General features: G+C 36.0%; 2 protein-coding genes and 1 long non-coding RNA gene across 3 annotated transcripts; all 3 read right to left on the reverse strand.

Moving 5' to 3' along the window:
• Positions 1-2,939: 2,939 nt before the first annotated feature.
• On the reverse strand, positions 2,940-5,524 carry LOC112202536. Its single transcript, XM_040519374.1, has 7 exons — positions 5,035-5,524; positions 4,633-4,902; positions 4,235-4,521; positions 3,761-4,148; positions 3,582-3,651; positions 3,404-3,505; positions 2,940-3,296 (listed from the first exon to the last, which is right to left on the reverse strand). Exons 4-7 carry the CDS (start codon positions 3,964-3,966, stop codon positions 3,204-3,206), a joined length of 471 nt encoding a protein of 156 aa, XP_040375308.1. The 5' UTR covers positions 3,967-4,148; positions 4,235-4,521; positions 4,633-4,902; positions 5,035-5,524; the 3' UTR covers positions 2,940-3,203.
• A 1,122-nt stretch (positions 5,525-6,646) lies between these two features.
• Positions 6,647-9,979, reverse strand: LOC121049153. Its single transcript, XM_040505737.1, has 4 exons — positions 9,976-9,979; positions 8,725-8,900; positions 8,496-8,617; positions 6,647-6,727 (listed from the first exon to the last, which is right to left on the reverse strand). Exons 1-4 carry the CDS (start codon positions 9,977-9,979, stop codon positions 6,691-6,693), a joined length of 339 nt encoding a protein of 112 aa, XP_040361671.1. The 3' UTR covers positions 6,647-6,690.
• A 2,777-nt stretch (positions 9,980-12,756) lies between these two features.
• On the reverse strand, positions 12,757-15,091 carry LOC112201766. The gene is made up of 5 exons (XR_002936896.2): positions 14,994-15,091; positions 14,532-14,594; positions 14,359-14,410; positions 13,794-13,868; positions 12,757-12,771 (listed from the first exon to the last, which is right to left on the reverse strand). It is a non-coding gene; the product is annotated as an uncharacterized LOC112201766 (long non-coding RNA).
• Positions 15,092-16,850: the final 1,759 nt, after the last annotated feature.

Raw genomic sequence — 16,850 nt, forward strand, 5'->3', positions numbered from 1 at the left:
TTCCAAAATTTGGCATGCATTCAATCAAGGATCAGCTAACATTTCCATAAAACCAGAATCAAGTATTGATTTTTGTTAAACAGATTTTGCATACGAATTTTTTTTTATCTCGATGAAGGTGCATATCATCCCAAGATGATACTACCTTCCCCTAACATATTGATCCAGAATTCAACATCTGTTACCCTTTGACCACCACTTCTTGTTTGGAATTATGATGTGGGTTTCCTTTCAATGCTGTTATAAATATGTACCCAATGAAGTTGATAGTGTTAAAAAAATAATAATAATGTGTTTAAAGGGGGACCTGACCATTTTGATCATGAACAATAGGACTGAAGTTTATGACAGTATGAAATACCAAGTTCAAGGCTTTAAGCTCCGGCTCTTGCTTGAAAAATTAGTCATCTGGAAGCTTGTGACATTATTATGTATTTGGTCTGCCCGGTTTTTTTAAGTAGTTTCTTCTAGATTGATCTTCTTTTTGTTTTTAATTTCAAGTGGCCTGTTTGCTATATTAAAGTTGGTCTGCTTTCCCCTGGTGTTGTTAGTTTCCCCCAACTTAGCAGCAAATTATGTTATAACTTAATTACAGAGCATATATACATTCTCTATTTCAGTTTAATTTGTCCAGTTTTCTTAGTGTCGTTAGAAAACTTAGAAGCTTCCACAAATGTGGAAATCTTCAGCAAAGCACCAAAGAGTTTTGTATTGTGTTTGGTTCATGCATGTTTACTAATTTTGCTAAATTTCATTCCCTTTCAGTTAATTGGTTTTGTTTGCCTGAAGCACTAAAGTTTGATACTTCATAACCTGTTTGCATCTTATTGTTTGGCTTTGCAGGTTATTTGCGTATCACTTGGAGGCTAATCTGCTCTGTCCTCTATTCTCTATCATCTATCTTCCACTCGTCATAGAAAATTCAAGGTAAGCCACAACTTTTTTGTGTCTTGGATGAGATTGTTGGGTATAAATGCAGAAGCTATCTGCTTTATCTTTTTTGTTTGCCGCTTTTATATATATATTTTTGTTTAATGTATTTTTGAACAAAGCTTATCTGTTTATTGCAACTAGAGTATATGTTCTTTGCTTAATTAATTACCTTCTTTTAGGGACTGAACTAGCTTATAGTAATTTTACACTTTTGATGTTGGGAATTTATAGTTTTTGTGTTGTATTTTGATGGCAGCTCAGTTGTAGGCAATGTTTGTTCACTTTGGTTAATTGTTTGAAGTCCTTTGTTTGGTTAGTAGTCATGGTTATAATTTAATAAACTATATTTTTCTTGGCTATTTGACGTAGATGTTCAATTTGATTGCTTAAGGAGAAATATGGACAAATCATGGATAGATTTAGTAGATAGGCATTCTCTAGCATATTATGATGCAATAGATCAATTTTTGACTTTTGCATACATCAATAGGGATCTGGGTTCAAGGATTTATTGGCCTTGTAGAAAGTGCGAAAATCGTTATCTCTATGTAAGATTAGTTGTGCGGCAGCATTTTCGTGATTATGATTTCTTTAAGAAGTATAGGAAATGGGATAAACTTGGTGAGCCTAATCATTATGTTCATCCAGTGGATGGAAATCAAAATGGTATTGGGTTAGATTCTTACATGGAGGATGATATGATCAGACTTGTCCAAGAAGCTTTACGAGCTCCTAATGTAGGAACACATGAACAGACTAGTGAAGAAAACTCAACTAATCCTAATGTAGGGGCAAACGAACCTACCAAGAAGTTCTTGAAGCTTCTTGAGGATGCAAACCTTCCATTGTATCCAGGTTCTAAGAGATACACAACTTTGTCATTTACAGTTCGTCTTTTGCAAGCGAAGGTGCTCCATGGATGGATAGATAAATCCTTCAAAACTTTACTTGAGATAGCAAAAGAATCTATGCCTGAAGGTGTGCAACTTCCCAAGTCATATTATGAAGCCCAGAAGTTAACAGAAGATCTTAGATTCACTTATGAAACAGTAGATGCATGTCCTAATAGTTGTATGTTGTTTAGAAATGAAGACATAAATTTGGATGAATGCGGAATATGCATGACATCTTGATGGAAAGATAACAATGGTAGTTCAAATGATGTTGCAGCACTTGGGAAATGAAAAGCAGCAAAACAAGCAAGATATTTTCACAAGGCCAAAAAATGAAACAGACGATGGATATTTTTCGTTGTGGGATATTGACAGCCACCGTTGTGTATCGACGCGTTGTGTGATGAAAAATAGCACAACGGTGATGCACCGTTGTATGATATGAAAACAGTCGACATACTCTTGTTATCAGCGTTGTGCCTTCTCTCGGCAGATGGTAGGCAGAGCTGTCGTGCAGCCATGCTGCGCATGGTTGGTGCATGCATCAGACAACGAAACTTGTTTCAATATGTTGTTGGAAAACATTATCAGACAACGTTTTTTAAGTTTCACTGTCTTCTGATTTGTCGTCAGACTTCAGTTAGAGACTATGGTTGTTGTATAGCTTAGTTTTGGACAACGTAGTTCTGTTTTTATAGTTGTGTGAGTGTAATTGAGAGGACGCATTTTTGGTGAAACCATTGTGTGAGTGTAATTGAGAAGACGCATGTTTGGTAAAACCATTGTGTGATATATAAGAACGCATTTGTTACAGTTGTGTGGGTGTAATTGAAAAGACACATTTTGGTAAAACCATTGTGTGATATATAAGAATGCATTTGTTACAGTTGTATGAGTGTAATTGAAGAGACACATTTTGGTAAAACCATTGTGTGATATATAAGAATGCATTGTGTGAGTACCCGGATTTTGGTGTATTGAGACAACGTAACATTAACATTAAATCTGTTGTATGACAATTTTTATTGCCTGCATTTTGTGCATTACTAATGGGGCTCCATTTGGACTTAATTATTAAACCCTGATCAGTTGTAAAGAAATCATATTGCAAACTATCAAATGAATAATCCAACCCATATTATAAACCTCAAATGTTAAAATGGAGCATTTCCCAATCATCCCATCCAAAATAAAAAGAAGAAAAGCACTCAAATGCATGTCCATCTACTTGGGACATCAAAAGCTGGTACAAAAACATAATATTTGTTCCAAAACATGCGACATGGTGCATGGATATTGTACCAGCAGAGAAGCACGCCAAAATGATGTTTTCCTTCAGCAACAACCTATGTCATGGGAAATGCTTTCCTTCATCTCCTACACATACGCCTTGACCACAAACTTTGCCCACTCATTTCGCATCTGATCAATGTCTGCTTGGGTATAGTGGCTGCTATCTCTCCTCTCCCACTGAAACCAATGTATTACATCAAAGTGAGGCAAAGACATGCATAACTGTTATGTCCACAATCTCAATAGAAACCAAGTAAAGTGACTACATTTATAGGTGGGTTTACCTTTACAGGAAATAATGACAGGTCTTTATCCTCAATAATATCCCTCATGTATCGCATGATAAAGTACCCACACTCCTTGTTGCTAGGTTGGGGAGGAATGCCCTAAAAACAAATGATCATTAAACAACAAACCAAATACTGTTTTTGCAAGACAACTATATGCATAGGTGAAACTTACAGCCAAATTTTTCCACATAACTGAATTCCGGCCTTTCCTCTTCCTTTCAGAATTATACATACCTAGTGCACTACATCAGAATAAGAAAATGAAGATGTGAGAGAAACAGAAGGGGGCAACATATATGTTTAAATAGATATAATGATCTCAGCAATGCATTATCTATAGCAGTGACTTACGTTTCCACTATAGACATCCAATCTCCAGTGGGTAAGCGTCTTTTCAGAGGATCCAAAAAATAGGCAGTGTCTTGGTCCGGATCAACAATTGTCAACATCCAATGATCACTACATGCATACAAAATAGTCATATATCTTGTAATAGAATATATGTTCAACATGGCACAAATTGATTGCAAACAATATACGAAAAATAGAACTTTCATGGACTTACCCCGAATTATATGGCAACATGAACATTTGTCCTGGTTTTGCAGTTACAAGCCTATCTCTAATGTGTTGGGCCCTAACAGTTCCATTCCCAGACCCACTTGCACCAATTAGAGAAGGGTCAATGAATGCAACCATGTCTACCATTTTATAAGCAATCAACTGCTCATAGAGATACCTATCAAGCATTTACACCAAATAAAATACTTTCAGCAACCATACTTGCAGCAATGATATGTAATGGAAAATTTGAATTTTTTTTACCTTTGATACACAACAATGCAAGTTCCACTAACTTCCCTCATGCTTGCAAGTCGCCGAACATCTGATCCCATTAGAAAGGTCTTGCGAGAATATCAAAAGACATCAGGTTCAATGTGGAAGCTGATGGTACGCCCGTCTCTGAATTTTTCTTCACCCCACTGACATAGCATCTTCAATGATTCTGGTAATGTAGGTGCCATTGACGCCAAGCTAAATTGTACCTCTGAGTCTTCATTGACTGTCTCTTTCTTTTTCTTTTTCTTCTCAGCATTATCCTTGATAGGTTTCTAGAACAAGGAAATAAATGTAACCTAGATGTTATGCAGCTTATCTAAACTTAAGAAAATTTCTTTAAACAAGTGAATGTGATCGGAGTAGTTTCATTTATACTTTCTTACCTTCACAAGTGACCTTATGATTAGCTCTTTAGGCCATGCTACCCAACTCCCCATAGCCTGCTTAACAGTTTCAATTTCATCTTTAATCGGAAATGGGACCTTTGCTTTCTCCTCAACCGCCTCATAGATAGAAACACGCAGATTATCATCCCCAAGTGGAGCACCATGAATAAGCTGATTGTTATCATCACAGTCCATAACAGTAGCATAAGCAACAACATGTTCAACAGAACCTAATGCCAACTTGCATTTAATCTCTGCTCCAGATGACTGAAAAACATGCAAAAAATAATATTTATAACCCTGCCTATATGTTTAAATTTATACTAGATCAATCTAACCTGCGGAAATAACATACTCATCAATTCTACCAATATGGGTGTAAACTGAAAACAGAGTTACCTTTTTTGAAGAGTCAAGCAATGTCAAATCCACATATTCTGCCCCCTCCACATGCTGTGGCACTTGAATATCATTCGGTGACACATTTTCTTCCAAAGTCTCTTTCTAAACCATGTTTTTCAACTGATTAAGGTCCTTCAAGCATGGAGAAACATCCAAAGGGCCTCCCTTCATCACCTTTGAACCCTTCCTTTTACGTTGCATAACCTTGTTTTCAATCATATCTAAAGCTCCATGAATTGCTTTTCCATCCACATGGTTCATTTCTTCTTCCAATGCACCTTTTGGCAGTTCTTCTTGACCTGTCTCATCAATTGTGTGTGAACAACTCCCTTGACTAGAAACATGTGGTTTGGGAGTATCACAGTTCCCAGCTTCTTTGGCAATTATCTTGGCTTCAAGTTCAGCAAATTTGGTTCCCCAAAATGCCCGCTCATCTGCTACAAGCTTTTCCTTTGCTTCCTCGATTATCTTTTCCCTTGCCTCCTCTACTATCTTTTGTTTCTCTTCTAACATTATTTTCTGCACACTAACTCTAACTGTTGCTTCTATGCTCTCCTTTCTACGTTTAGGTAGATGGAAGTAAGTAGAAGGAGTCACACAACCTCCCACTCCACGCACTCTTCCCCCATGCTCAGGAGTCCTCAACGCCAATGTTAAGACATCATCACTTCCCTCAATGGATAGTTCTCCAGTAGCAACCCTTTTCTTCAAGGCATCCTGACATATTTAGAGTACAAATATAACTATATCATCTGAATAAATTGCATACATACACTATGGATATTTAGACTTACTATTTTTTCAGCCTTCTTTTTTGTCTCTTCATCCTTGAAACTGCCATCCTTGGACTGCCTTCCTTGAAGCCGCATCGCTCATACCATGTTTGGCTTTCAAGTTGTAAAGCCTCACAAGCACATTCATCTTAGTGTGCCTAGTGCAACCAGGGAACAAGGGCTTGTTGGCATCATCAACAAACTTCCTGAATTCATTACACTCCCTTGAGAGCTGCTCATCCTCATCGCCTTCCAACTCTACATCACTATCTAATTCTACTTCATAATCTGCCCCGATGTTACCCTCCACAGTTTCTGATTCACTTGCCTCTGTCTCAACACTTTCAGTATCCATATCTGATCCCTATTCCACTACAACCTCCCCATGTTCTGTTCAATCCCATTTATAAATAAGTGATCCTTGATCACTTGTGTAGAAAAATCCTTCGTATTTCCACACTTCATGCAAGGACAACAAATGTGGTTTGGGTCTCTAGCATTTCCCAGAGCAAACTCACAAAACTCAGCCACCCCTAACTTATATTCATAAGACCTCCTATCAGTATTCATCCATGATCTATCCATCTACATTAAAGAAATAGAACAATTCCCTTTCAATAAATCATCAAAAAACTCACAATGACGATTCACTAAGGTCCATAAGAAAAATCTGCTAATCTAAACAAAAATAGCAAAATATGTTCACATATACATACTATAATATGAAGCACAAAAAAACAATTCCATATATTGGGACAGAACAATATACCAGCATAGAACAAATACTACATTTAGGCTCTGATACAATTTAATATGCTAGCACATAACAATATAATTCCACAATGGCAATACTCACCAGTCCTTAACCCCCAAAATGGCTTTAATGCAGTTCCTGGAAGTGTTGATGAGCTATGAATCTGAAAAGCATAAAAGCGTATGATAGTTAGATACAAGTTATGAAATTTTTGAAGAGGAGTCGATTGATAATATTTATAAACTGAGATAGTTACAGCTTGTTGATAGGGAGATCAAGCAATCATATATCAACCATTTACATTTACTAAAATGATTACTAAAATGACCTGCACACTAAATGGATACCAGGCTAACACACAACTCATATAAACTATGAAATTAATACCAAATGGATAACCAAGACCCAACTGCATTTATCCTAAGCTTGAACCACATCAATTTCATGTAAATTAAGAAGCCAATTATGCTTCTTCTCATTGCAGTCAAAGTCCATTTAGAAGTCATTGCAGAACTCAATTTTATAGTTTCTACATAAAACAAGACTTTAGACTCAAAAGAAAATCCCATAGTTTCTGGTGGCAGGGAGCGGATAACTTTATTAGCTTCAAGGTGTTGATTATTTAATGATCATATTAGGTGATCATAGGGGGCTGACCTTTAAACTAATGACATCGTTTGGTCAGATTGCCTAGTAGGTCAACAACTTCACTAAATTTCTTATACTAATATTTACCATCACTAAGAATAGGTATGTGGGGGGTAATAATGTTGTCCGAACAGTTTATGTTTATATATATATATATATATATATATATATATAACACTACACAAGATTTGGCATACTGCCAACTTGCACAAAAGGTTAGGGAAACCAGAAAATATGATAAATTTTATGATCATGATATTACATTAACAGAAGACACTTCCTTGATGAAATTCCAACGCTAATATGGGATAAAATTTCAATTCCATACTTAGCAGATTCCAACTAGGGGGGCAGACGTGTACCTCTACATAAGATCTATGATCTCTATTATGTTTCATATAACTTTATTAATTAGATGTATGGCATATTAATTATGAAACCTTTGAAATCATGATCTAAGATTTTCTAACACTATAGTCTTCTTCTTACTGATATTCTAACCAGCCCAAATCAGAGCAGAGTTTTGCTGATGCAAAAGGTGATATGCTTACAAACCCAGAACACTGAAAACATCCATGTTCTAATTCAAAACACATTAAAAAAAAATTCCCATGAGCCACAATCAAACAGAGGCAATGAAACTATACAAGCTCTCAGAATTCACCAATAAACCAATTCAACAACAATAACTATAATGAATCCAACAAGTACGATGAATGCCAAAATAATAAATCTCAACATATTCACAATATCAAAACTGATATAAAGGAAACAACAGATATAGGAGGCTTAAAGGAGGTTTAGTTTTCCCTAACAACTAATTGGAAGGAATACAAAAACAAAATAAATCAATATCCAAACATAAGAACTAAATTAGATAAACTATAAGGTCTCACTTGCAGCATTTAAGACAGAATCATATTGGAATGACATAAATCAATATACTTATCTCCTAATTATTTAAAGCTTTAATACATCCAGAATAAGGCTCTTTGATATGAAAATGCTTGAAGAACAAATGCTTGAGAACAAATATAAAAGCAATTGGGTTTACTTAGTTGGTTTATATAAACATTTAGAAATAGAAACCCAGAGAAACTGTGGTCAACTGAGAAAACCCATAACAGAGGACATTAATATTTAACCATCGAGGAGAAATTGAAAGGGAAAGAAGGTAACATTTCACTTTTCACAGCAAACAAATTTCCTAATCTAACCAACCATCACATTCTAAATCAACCATAAGCTGTTTCTACAGAAAAGGAAAACAGAAGAGAACTAACATTTGTACCGTGAACAAAACGATAGCAACAATGGCTTGAATGTTTTGCTGAAGAAGAATGCCTTTAACCCATGCCAACAACTTGGAATCAATATACCCACAATAGCTTCTTCCAATTCCGAACTAGAAAACCCACATATGCCAATGAAAAAGTTCATCAAATCGACACATGAAAGGCAATGAATAATCACAAAACCAAATCGAGACATCCCAAACAAAATTTAACTCACCAGTTCAAGTAGCCGAGAAACCCCCAAATCAAGTAGCCCAAAAAGCCCCGAATCCACAAATGGAACCCTAATCTTAGCAGATTGAAACCCTCTTTTCCTCCTTCTTCTTCCCACAAATGAAACCCTACTCAAACTCAGTAGAACCCCTAACCCTTCTCTAAGCGACGAGTAGAACCCTATTGATGAGAGATGGTGACAGTATAACTCCTAACCCTAATTCATGAGAAATGGCGAGACGGTGGATGATAGTATTTTGATGAGGGGTGATGCAGGTCGTGTTGAGATGAGAAGTTTTGCCATGGTAGCTCTGAGTTTTTTGAGGAGAGAAGAGGTTGTTCTTTTGTCTAAGTGTTGAGGAAACGGCTACCCACTTTGTCTAAGTGTAAGTGAACACGAAGTCAAAGACCTAAGTCAAAGACCGTTCTCTTAACTTGTTTCTTTTTTATTCATGAATCAGACAACATATACATTACGTTTTGTTTTCTGATTATGTACAAGTTAAAATTTAGCTGAGGTTCAAAGGAGGGAAAGTTCCCGCTATATTCAATGACTTTGGCGCTAGAATAGGCATTTTCATTCACACAACAGAAATAAGAGAGTTATGTTGTAGGAACTTACAATATGATTTCCAATATGTATGTTTTTGGGGGAATGAGTAGCATTTAGTAGGGATTCCCAAAATATCTTCCTTTATCATACAACACAAAGTAAAAAATTATTGTATGAGATTCTGCAAGTTACTCTCATACAACAAAATTAACAATTCTGTTGTGCAATTTAGTAAAAATTTGGAGCCACATATGAGTAAAAGTACGAGGGAAATATGCGCTCTTTTTTTTTTCATTCACACAACAGATCTTTTTTGTAATTGTTGTGCAATCACCTTCCAGCTAAAATCTTTTTAATTTTAACAGCTTTAGACAATGAAGCTTTCTTAAAAGAGTTGTATGATTCACTTTCCCACATCACACAACAAATTTTTTTTTTTCGTTGTGTAAAAAGTGTCGTGTGTTAAGGTTATTGGCCTAGTGTTTCCTTTAAAACCAGGGTTACAGAGGTTGTTTATGTCTTCAAAAACAGCAAAGCTTATGAGATGGCATGGAGGATTTCTAGGGAGAGGAAAGAACCGATGATGGTGTGTTTAAGCATCCTACAGACTCTCTTGCATGGAAAGATTTTGACCAAAAACACACAAATTTTTCGGGAGACATTCGCAATGTAAGGCTTGGGTTAGCATCTGATGGATTCAACCCATTTAGGTCTATGAATATAGTTCATAGTACCTAGCCTATCATATTGGTTCCCTATATAGATCATATGTTGGTTTTGTATAAAGGTCTCTAAAAGGTCTTTTTAGTGGGATGTTTTTCCTTGTTTAAGTATGTCACTTTTGTTAGTTCTGTATGTGTATAGTAGGCAGGTGGATCATAATGTTTTATTATGATCATATATGTCCTCAGTCCTACAATTGTTCTATTATTTGATCTGTTTCCCCTTTGCTGTTATTTTATCAATGATGAATATACATACTAGTATCAACTTGTAAAAGAAACACTAGCTTTGATGACACTTGGTTTGAAATTTCCTCTCATACTACCATTCTCTTTGTAATATGATTATAAAAATTGATGCAACCTGCGAATCTGCGTGTTTGGTTATTGGAATCGGGTTATGGTGTGACATTGAAAAAGGGTGATATGCAAAGCCATAAATGATATATCTTTTTTTTTTTTTTATGTCTTAGGTTCCAGATGCAACTAGTGACCATGAAATTCGGAGGGAGTCTGTAGGAGAAGAAGGGAATCCAGATTCAAGCAGTGATAGAGCAATGGACTGAGTTTCAATATGTTATTGCATATTTTTGTTAAGTGTTACTCTTGGTTGTCTTCATTAGGAACTTGGTTTTGGGCATAACTTAATTTGTACTTCTTCTAATTACCTATACTGACAGTGCAACAACTTAATTACATTGCAATGAAATAGATGAGTTAATGAACAATATATGTGTTGTGTATTGATATTTTTATCCCATTTTTGGATATTGCAAAAATACTGGTTGGCTACTTGCATCGGTGAATTACCGTAGCCAAGAATATATTTCTATATAACACCACACCGAAGCTACAGCGACGAGACCGTAGCAAAATTTGCTATTGAAAAATTGGAGGGAAGCAAATTAGTTTGGCAGCAAAAAAAAATTGGCGGGAAAAAAATTGGCGGGAAACAAATTTTGGCGGGAAGTAATATAATTATCTTAATATTAATTACGCTACGACGGAAATTTGCCGTAGTATATTTTGTAATGGCGACGGCATTAGGGGTAGCAAGAAACCGTCGCAGAGTAAGTGTCGCAAAGCTCTTTGCCGTCTCAAAAGTGGTTTGCGACGGCATTTTTCCGTGGCTAAAGATATTGGCGATGCCACCAACGGCGTCAGAAGCTTTGCCGTCGCAGAGCCATCGCAAATGCTTTTTTGCGACGGCAAAACAGTTTTTCGCAACGGCAGGGGGCCGTGGCTATTGCAATTTTTTTTTTAGTGTCTCCTTTATTTTCCTCTCTTCTTGATATTTTCTTTTGAGATTTCAAGGACTACTCACACAAAGCTTTAAGGATCCATCAAGGGGCTCAATCTCTACAAGATTCAAGATTTGGGTATTTTTTGGGGTTGTAATTCAAGGCTAGTCGTGCTAGCTTCATAGCTATTTGTGACTATCCTTGTTATCTCCTACAGTTCTCTACTCTTTGCTATTTGAATTTTGTAATTTTGATGTTCATGAATATGGGTTGTGAGTAGTTACTTTTGGGGGCTAGGGTTTCTAACTCTAGCTCAATTTTGGATGTAATTGACATATTTTTCAAGTGATAAATAATGTATTTTCATATGGGTGCACTCTAATTACTATGCTAATTGGTTATTGATGCATGAATTTAGGGAATTAACCACTCTCTTTGTTATGTGTTGAGATTTGTGATGTGTGATACAATTGGTGGTTCTTTTGTTCACTAGCTTCATGTAATTAGTGTGGTGTGTCAAGTAGTTGCTTAATTGAGAATGAATGATTGCCTAAGTTTCTATTTTCTTGTGCCCTTTGCCTTTAATCCTAGATGTTGTGGCCCTAACAAGGCATAATGATTAGGGTTAGAGAGTTCATTCTTACCTTGCACACTACACCAAAAATGTTATCAGACAACGGCAGAAAACCGTTGTGGGATTTGGAGACCCACCGTTGTAGAGCAAGCCGCTGTCTGATGAAAAATCAGACAACGGTGGAACACAGTTGTGTGATAAACAGCCAGACAACAGGTATGTGTTATAACTGTTGTGTGATAGCTCGGCAGATGCCAAGCACAGTTGCACAGCAGTTGAGGAGCTGTCTTCAGACAACAGTACCAGTTTTAAGCTGTTGTATGTTAAGTGTATCAGACAACATTTTTTTATTTCGTCTGTTGTCTGATTGATCTTCAAACTTCAGTTCTTGGACTATATCTGTTGTGTGATGAACTTTAGAACAGCAGTGTTCAATTGGTTCTGTTGTGTGATTAACTTTTAGGACAACAGAGTTCAATTAATTCTGTTGTCTGAGTATAAATTAAAAGACACTGATTTGTTAAAAACTGATGTGTGATATGATTGATTACAATGTGTTTTTGTCCTATTTTTGTTACCTGATCATTGTGTGATCAGAAATAGGCAAAATTAATGCTCCATTATTACCTAAATAATGGTACGTCTAGATCGTTGATCAATTGGAAAGAAAACACATTGCAAATGCTCAAATGAGTAATCAAACCTATTTCATTTATCTCTTAATGTTAAAAGCATTTCCCAAAAGCTAATACAACTACGTAAAACATGCCACATATAGAGTTTGTGCAGGAACTTGGTTTCAATAGCCAACATATTGATACAAACTCTTGTCTTCCCACTATTCCAGGAACTTAGTCTGTGCAACCATGGTGTCAAACCTTTAAAGTTGAAGCGAGTGGTTTGCAATTTCTGTCCAAATGTCCAACCAAAGACACCTCAGCCAAAAAATCCAGTCCAGAACCTATATACAAACAAATAAGCTTCAGAAAGTTGAAATTCCTTTCTATCCATCAGAACACAACCTTCTGCATGCCATCCAAAAGTGCATATATCCAATTGTTATGCTTATGATTTAAATATTGAAAGTTGCAAGTCAAGTTGTCCAAATAGAAGTCATATGCATCTCTGAGCTGTATATTAGTCATTTGCTACACTCTTAATATGATTTGATTCATACATGCTAATATATTCCAACCAATGTTACTTACAAACTTCGAATCGATATTGTGATCATTTATGTATGAAACAAAAGAAGTATATAGAGTTAACCATTATGACCAGACATCAATCTTCAGAAATTTCTCATAAAGAAGTATATAGAGTTATTTTAATAATTGGAACACATACTGATATTATACAGCATATCTCATTATCAATAGTCTGAACTGAAAGATAATATACATTCAAGAACTACTAAAGTACTATCAAACATAGGGGTTTGGGTAATGTCTAAAGGTCCTTCACAAGACGAATAACATATATCATTCATAATGTTATATCAGAAGTAAATATTATCTCAGAAAATAACTAAAAGGCATCTGTTCAAAACAAGGTGATCCTGTCAGAATAAAGAGATGAATAAAAAGATAATCTTCACAAGGATATCATTATACAACCAAGCAGCCAAATTTCCTGGAGAATCTGAAAAGCGAGCACTTTTTTGCTATATTCAACCTCATAGTACTCAGAATGGCAACCTTGGGTCGAACAATGACCAGAAAGTGAATATTCCAACCCAACATCCTCACACAATCTTCATACAGTTTAAAATTTGCCATTTCATCAATAACTTTTATTGGACTCATTACCAATCTCATTCCAAACAAACAGGCATACAAGAAAATAGCACGAGTTACACAACGGAGAACTACAGGAAACGAAGAAGGCCAGAGAATTCACATCATAGATGAAAGAATACTTCGTCAGGCTATGAAAGAAGAAGACACATTCACCGAGTAATGAAATGAAATTTAGGAACGATACCAAGTTTATCTTCCCTTGCACAAGCGAAAAGTCCCAAGAAATATATGAATTTTTCGAGTCCACAGACAGAGAAACCTATAAGAGTGATGAAATTACAAAATGCCATAAGTTTGGAGCTGTATTGCAATAATATTTGACAGAGAAACTGAATAAGATAATTGCAGGATTGTTTCTATACCACAAACCAGCTAGTTAAGAAGGTTGTTTCTCAACCTATATTACTTACTAAGTTTCTTCACTACCTACTATACTAAGCTTGACTAAATCTTATAACACATTACTCAGTTTAGATGGACAAGTTTTCAGATTTTCCTTACCCTCAATGTACTAGAATTGAAAACTTGTAGTTTTTTTTTTTTTTTTTTTTTTTTTTTTTTTTTTTTTTTTTACAAACACCAACAAATCATAAATCAAATAACACATTACCCAGTTACTTGGGCTTTCAGTCACACATTCAAACTGATCCCTCAATCACATCTGGACTAGATAAAGGGTGATGCTGATCTGAATGAATATAAGTAGCATCCACCCAAAATTAAAGGAGTCCAACAGATATGAAACATACCTCATGTGTTTTACCGGCAGGAACAGTTGTCTCTTTGTAATCATCATTATTCCTGTACAGGAAGCGAATAAATATTATATATTATATATGTATATACATATTTTGAATATAGAGAAGTGAAGCATGATAAGGAGAAAAAGAAAAGGAAAGAAAGAAAAAGAACAGAATCTAACCCTCCATCTAATGCACCGGCAACCTCTGCTGAAATAAAGAAGGGCGAATTCGCAAAAACCTCACTGGAAAAAAATGCATAGTACATTAATTGATATAGAAATAAGCAGCTGACAGTCTAGCGGCAGTGGGCAGTACATTTGAAGTCAGATTTACGGCCCAAGAAGACAACACAGCTTCGTTTTGGCATTTAGCTAGCTATCTCAGTTCATGCAAACTTAAATGATGCATGATCAGAAGCAGCATACCATGAAATCTATTTGTCAATTTTCACTTTTACGCATTCATGGGATGAAAGGGTGTAAAGAAATAATCAAACACTAGCTAAAAGGAAAGGGTAGATAAATTGAAACTTTGAAAGTAATATGCTTTTTTTAAGAAGAAGAGATGGTGAAAAGAATCATTACCATAAATAATAACATCAACTAATGTTACCAAGTCAACAGAGGAAATAGCATTAATACCTGATAAACCTAATAAACCTTTCAAACTCAGTGGTGTAGACGTCAACAGCTTGTTCCAAGACAGCTACCCCTTGAGATCAGGTTGTGCAAGATTGTAGGTTGTGCAAGTTTATGTTTAAACCAAAGAGCAAAAGTAGGTTTCACTCCAAAATCAGTGGCAACTAAACCTGTGAGGCGTGAACATTGATGCAGTAACTATTACAGATCATTAATTGTGTTGATGTACTCTTGAAACATATAGAACTACTTCAAATCTCTGTAGATCTTGTAGGAGCATCATTTTATGGTCATTGCAGAAGCTATCGAAAAATGTCGAAGCTGGTAATATATAGAAACATATAGAGAATTATTTGACTTGTTACCAAAAGTTTACAAAGTGAGGTGCCAAAGTTGGAAATTAGAGAGATAATTACCTGAGTTGCTGAAGTGCACCATCCACTTATTTATCCACTAGAAATTAGGACTGGGCACGGGCAGGGACGAGCCGAAATTGTGGTAATCCCGATCCCGAGCCCGGAATTATAAGTCGGGACAGGATGTTGGTTTTTCAAAACTAGTACCGAGGGTACCGAAACCGAACGGGTTCGGTACGGGCCCGGGACGGTTTCAGGACGAGAGCTTCTAATTCATTTCATTCATCATTTCTAGAATTGAAACCTGCCATTCTCTCTCTCTCTCTCTCTCTCTCTCTCTCTCTCTATATATATATATATATATATATATATATATATATAACCTGCAGATGGCAAACTGAAACAACATCATATAATCATTGGTTATAATATGACCCAAGCTTATACGTTGATGATTGATCATCCCTAGTTAATCACCCAAGCTTATACACGTTGATGATTGATCAACCCTAGTTAATCACTCAAGTTTATACTAAGATCAGACAATCAACATAAAAATCTCATATATGAACAATTGCATAATTGCTTATTGAGATTGTAAGACTATAGATCAAGTTACCAATTAAACTTACAAATTAACTCAGCCTAATTCATTTAAATCAGAAAACCAAACTGGAGATGAATGGTCTTCAAGCCCCGAAGTGGGTGGATGAGCAAGTTGCTTCTTCCAATCTTCCCTCTAGCCATCAAAATTTCAATCGAAGAACTGAACTGGAGATGATCGAAGTGTGAAATGGACTGGAAGTGAAATCAATACTGATTACTGAAGAACAGGTGGGGAAATTGGAAAGAAATTGGGGATCGGGGATTTAGATGAAGCATAGAAGAGGAACTGGAGAGTAGAGAAGAGAGTCTCAGATCTGAGAATTAGGGATCGAATTAGCCTTTTAGGTTAAATAGGTTTAGTGATCAGGTGTGGGCATTCTTTCTTGTTCCCATATATTTGACTAAATCATCCAATCAAACTCAGCCAAGATAAAACAATTAAAGATTTAATTTATTTAATAAAAACGAGACGGGACGGGCCTTAACGGTATGGACTGAGCTGGTACCGGTACCGGGCCCGTTTATCTCGGAACGGGACGGGACGGGCCCAAATAGTAAAATTTTAATTTTAATCCCGGCCCGTACCGGTAAATTTCGAGACTGTTTCGGGACGGTACTGGGACTTCGGTTTTGGGTGCCCAGCCCTACTAGAAATGCTTTAGGCTTGCTAATTCATAAGAAGCAACCAGCCATAGCCCATGTAATCAAAACTCAAATACATTCACCTACTAAGAAGCAATCCAAAATATATGAAGTATAGAATAAAAAGACGTATCTTGCAAAGTGGCAGAATTGCATAATAAATTTGTACCATGCAGAATGGCTTTCTCAGCTGCTTTCTCAATTAACACCAGCACCACAGAATCCAATTAGACTGGAACAGATTGCAGGAATGCAA

Source organism: Rosa chinensis, chromosome 5 (genome assembly GCF_002994745.2).
Source record: "Rosa chinensis cultivar Old Blush chromosome 5, RchiOBHm-V2, whole genome shotgun sequence".
NCBI classification, from domain to species: Eukaryota; Viridiplantae; Streptophyta; class Magnoliopsida; order Rosales; family Rosaceae; genus Rosa; species Rosa chinensis.